This window comes from Strongyloides ratti (assembly GCF_001040885.1).
Source record: "Strongyloides ratti genome assembly S_ratti_ED321, chromosome : 2".
NCBI classification, from domain to species: Eukaryota; Metazoa; Nematoda; class Chromadorea; order Rhabditida; family Strongyloididae; genus Strongyloides; species Strongyloides ratti.
This window is the reverse complement of record NC_037308.1, coordinates 16,634,892-16,640,595: the sequence shown is the minus strand read 5'-3', so window position 1 is coordinate 16,640,595 and position 5,704 is coordinate 16,634,892. Positions and strand designations below refer to the sequence as shown.

The window sequence follows — 5,704 nt, the reverse complement described above, 5'->3', positions numbered from 1 at the left end:
TTATTTAATTGATATAAATATTAATATATCAGATGTTAAAAAATCAATTAATTTTTTTCCAAAAAAAAACTTGTATTCAATTTAAAATATATTATACAATGGTATCAAAAGTTATTCGAATTAGATTCTGGTATGAATCTGATTGTAGTAGTAATGTAAGTAAAAAGTTTAAAAAAAGGCAAATTATAAGTTTAGGAAAGGATTGTGATCATTCAGGACAAATTCAACATGAAATATTACATACAAAAGGTTTTTATCATAAACATAGTAGAATAAATAGAGATAAAAATCTTAAAATTTATTATCAAAGTATTATTCCTTATCGTAAACAAAGTTTTGATATTGTATTAAAAAATTATTCTAATACTTTTGGTGTTCCATATGATTATGAATCTGTAATGCATTATGGTTTATATTATTTTACAAAAAAATAGAGGAAAACCTATAAAAGCATTTGACATATTATATAATATGACGCCAGGACCAAAATCATAAATGTCATATGCTGATATAAAAATGTTAAATATTTATTATTGTGAAAATATATGTAGGAAAAAAATTATTTGTTTTCATTATGGATATCAAAATCCTAATGACTGTAGTATATGTAAATATATTGAAGACTATAGTGGACCTCAATGTAAAATCATAACACCATCTACATCATATAGATACATTCAATAACAATTTGTAGTAAAAAATATCCCAACTAAATTTGAATTTTTTTGGAGCAAACATTTGCACATTTCATTTAGTTACAAATTATAAAATAGAATTTTAATTAAAATAATTTCAACAGCATTATATCCAAATAATAGTTCATTTTGTCTTTCAGAAAATAGTCTTGAAATATATATTTGAAATAAAAAAATTGTTACTGGAGCTTTATTTTGTATGTATAATTAAAATATTACAATTATATCTTATATTTCTAATGTTATAATTCATTATAAAAGTAAATATCTTCAAAATCGTGTTATATTAATGTATAAATCTGTGAAAAAGTCATTTGATCAAACATATAAAAATCCATTTTTTTTATTTAATTTTTTTAAAAAACAAAGATATCAGATTAAACAAATGAAGATATTATCTATTTAATTAAGAATTTTGTTTATTGATAATCTTAAATTGATAATTAAAACTTTTTAAAATTACATCAAAAATTAAAAATTACAAGATGATTTATGTTTTACAAATATTATTTTAGTAATTATTTAAACAATTTAAAAAGTATTTAAAATATATTTTTAAATTTTTTAAAACTAAAAAAATTGTTATGTTTTCAAAGTATATTTTATTCTTATTAATAGATGTTATTTTTATTAATATTGTAAGTGCAGTTTTTTAGTTTACGTATTATAAATATTATCATTTTTTTTTTTTCAAAACATAAAAATAAATTTTAAAAAAAATTTTATAGTTACTAATATTAATTTTTTTTAAAAATTCAAAAGAAAAATATACATTGAAATTTTTAAACTTTCTGTTTCATCTATATACTTCACATAGGCTCAAACTTTAATTCAACTAAAATATTTTTAGCATTAAAAGAAATTCAAATAATTTCTTGTTTTATAGTTACCATGCATATTAATAATATGTATTTGTCACATTGATAAGAAAGCTGACAAGTGATATTACAAAAGAAAAAAGTTTCTAGAGCACGGTTTTGACTTAAGGATAATGATATTACGATTGCATTTCATGATCATCATAAATTGATTCACTATCAATGTTTTATGATTTCAAATTATGTTTCATTCATATTTAAGACAGGTAAAAAATCTTATTTTTAAAGGCAATAAATCAGAAATTCATTTGGTAATCAATTATTTTGAAAAGGCAAAAATATGTTTTAATAGTTTGAAAGTTTTGTTTTCAGTTATAGTTGTTTTATTATATAATTTTTAAAGGCGTTTTTTTTTCAAGAAAAAATATTTTATTGATTATCTTAATGTTTTTTCAATATCTGTAATATATAAATTTTAATAGCTATCATTGATAGAAAAAATAAAAATATTTTTTACATTAAACTTAAAAAAATTTAAATCACTTAATAATTTTTATAATTTACATTCAGTTATATATTAATATTAATTTAACTGATTTATTTTTTTTAAAAATTTATCCTATCATTTTTTATTTTATACCAATACATATACTTTTAAATCTAAAATTTATTAAATATATAATATCAATAAACAATTTTTAAAAAATATATTAATTTTTAAAATAAAAATTTATAAAAAAAAGTTGTATATTAATAAATATTAAAATGAATAATGTTAAATAATTTTTTTTCTCTTGTTTAATTAATCTTTATCTTTTTTAATCTTTAATAAAATATCAAAATTTTTTATATTATTTATTTTTATTATTAATTCTTAAAGCTTTATAACTAGTTATTAGTTAGAATTGTTTTCTGAAAACTAGAAAACACTGTATTTCATGTTTATATTATTAAAAGAAAAATTTACTGAACTATAAAATATACCATTTTAAAACTTTAACTTTTTTAAAAATTATTCATATTAAATAATGCTAGGATAAAAATTGATTCCTAAAAATAGATTTTTTATCAAGAACAGAACATGAGTATTTTACTTTTTCAATGTATATTTCATAATTATTCTATTTAACTAAATATAATTAATTTTAACATAAGAGATATTTTAAATTTAATACATCACAATTGAATGTATTATTCATTTTTATGTAATTTATTAACATTTTAATATACTTAAACTTTAGTTATTAATTATAAAAAAAATAAATTTTTAAATCTGATTTAGTAATTAATAAATATTTTATTTCTATTATAACAAATAATAGAATATATATTTACATAAAAATTTTAAAAAATATGACTTTTATAATTATTTTCATAAAAAAATGTATAAAAGCAATGAGACTTTTTTAATTTTTACTATAATCTATTTTCTGTATATGACAAAAAAAAATTACTATAAATCCAAAATTTGTCATGATTTATGTTTTTGTAAGTAAAAAATAACTTAATAATTAAAATTAAATTTAATTTAGTTTTTTATAATTTTATTAAATAATTATTTTACCATTGAAGAATATATAACAAAAAAAAATTTTAAAAGATCTGTAGACAAAATAAATAACTTTCCTTTAAATTTTCCAGAAATATCTGATTCAAAAATAAATACTAGAAAAAAAAGAAAAATAATAACAACTACAAATTCAAAATGGCCATTACCAATAAATTATTACTACGAGTCATCTATAAATTCTGTTATCATTAAAAATGTACTAAAACTTATTGAACAAGAAACATGTATTAAATTTCGAAAAAGAAAATCTACCTATTTTCATTCACCAGGTATTCATTATAAATATACAGGAAAATGTTCAAGTGCCATAGGAAACATCCATAAAAACATGTGGCAAGATATAGAAATTGGACCAAGATGTAATAATTTTGAAGGAATTTTACATGAAACTTTACATACATTAGGATTATATCATGAACAATGTCGATTTGATAGAGATTTTTTTGTAAAATTTTATAAACAATGCATGTTTCAAAATGAGACTGCAAGCTGTAAAAAAAATACTGCAGATGAAGCTTTTCATTATCATTTATCATATGATTATGGATCAATAATGCATGGAGCTGTAAATGCATTTGCTAAAGGTAATTTTAAAACAATAATACCAACTGATCCTTTATATGAAGGAACTATGGGACAAACTCAAAGACTTTCTTTTAATGATGTTAAAGTTTTAAATTTACACTATTGTTCTCATCGTAAATGTCCATTCAAAAGACATTGTTATAATTACGGATACCAAGATCCTCACAATTGCAATTTGTGTAAATGTATTGATGGATTTATTGGTTCACAATGTGAGCAGTTTAATATGAGACAAATGAATTGTTTGAATACTTTAATACTTCCAGATCGTAAGCCTAGATTTTTTTTCTTAAGTGGAGTAAAAAAATGTGATATACATTTTGTAGTAAACAAAACTAGTAGAATTAGATTTGATATTATTAAAGTGCGTATGGTTCCCAATACTTTTCCAACATGTCAATATGAAAACACTATAGAAGTGAAATATTGGATGGATAAATCTGTAACAGGAGCAAGATTTTGTCATCAAACAGAAAATAAAAAAATTTTATCGCATAACAATCATATAATTTATCATTACAGAAGTACAGAAAGAAGAAATTTTGCTAAAATATATTATAATGAAGTATAATTTTTCAATGTGAGAAAACTAAAAGAAGCTAAAATAAAAAATTATTGCTGGTAAAAACTTCATAAGAATTTTGTTTTTATAGTAATTCGTTCGTAGATTATACTTTTAAATGTATATTTGCTAGTTGAAAATTGTATTAAAATTTCAAAAAGTAAAAAAAAGTAATGTTTTTAAATGAACTACAGAAATTTATACTATTAAGAAAAATATATAGTCATTTGTATATGATTTTAACAGTTGTACTTTTAATTAGCAATATTAATTTTATAAAAAATAAAATGATTTTTTTAAATTACTTAAAAGACGTTTCTAAATAATATCATTTTTATAATAAAAAATATTAATTTTAAAATAAATTTAATTAAACAATTTTAAAAAAAAAAATTTGAAATCCACATAACTTTTTTATTATTGAAATTAAATCAAAAACAATTAATTCAAAAATAAAAGACATTAACTGATTATGAGATTAATTATTAATTTTTTATTTTTACAGTAGTAAAGAAAAAAAAGAAAAACTTTTAATCATTATTTACCGTAGCGTTTCTCAAATAATAAAACAAAAATGTTTTTTTTTATATTTAATTCTCTTAAGTTAATGCAAAACTTTTTAAAATTATTAAAAATTATTATCGCTTTTAATAAAATATTAAGAAATTGTTAAATTAATTAAAATAATTTTATATATTAAATATATAAACAATTATTATTTTTTTACATGTTATTATTTTTATTTTTGGAAATTTTAAAAGTGTATTATATATTAAATTTTTAGTAAAATAAAAAATATATCTAATTTTTATGAATTAAAAAAATAAAAGAAAAAAACTTAAAATTTTATTTGATTTAAAAAAATAATTGGTATATGCCTATACTTTATTTTATTGATATAAATGTTAATATATCAGCTGTTGAAAAATTAGTAAACTTTATTCAAAAAGAAACATGTATTCAATTTAAAAAATATCATACAATGGTATCAAAAGTTAGTGAAATTAGATTCTGGTATATACCATATTGTAGTAGTAATGTAGGAAAAAAATTTAAAAAAAAAATGGCAAAATATAAGTTTAGAAAAGAGTTGTGATTATTCAAAACAAATTTAACATAAAATATTACATACATTAGGTTTTTATTATGAGCATAGTAAATTGATTGAGATAAATATCTTAAAATTTATTATTAAAATATTAATTCTTCTCGTAAATAAAGTTTTGATATTGTATCAAAAAAAGATTCAAATACATTTCGTGTTCCATATGATTATGAAACTGTTATGCATTTTTGTTTATATTATTTTACAAAAAAATAGAGGAAAACTATGAAACTATTTGGCTCATTATATAATATGACACCAGGACCAAAATCTCAATAACTGTGGTGTATGTAAATATATTAAAGACTATAGTGGACTTCAATGTAAAATCATAACACCATCTACATCATATAGATACATTCAATAACA

At 18.4% G+C, this 5,704-nt stretch overlaps 1 protein-coding gene across 1 annotated transcript; it reads left to right on the top strand.

The window, feature by feature from the left end:
- Window positions 1-2,986: 2,986 nt before the first annotated feature.
- On the top strand, window positions 2,987-4,239 carry SRAE_2000525600 (Astacin-like metalloendopeptidase; the record flags this gene model as incomplete). The annotated part of the gene is made up of 2 exons (XM_024644248.1): window positions 2,987-3,001; window positions 3,046-4,239. The coding sequence occupies 2 exons, from the start codon at window positions 2,987-2,989 to the stop codon at window positions 4,237-4,239; spliced, it is 1,209 nt and encodes a 402-aa protein (XP_024509827.1).
- Window positions 4,240-5,704: the final 1,465 nt, after the last annotated feature.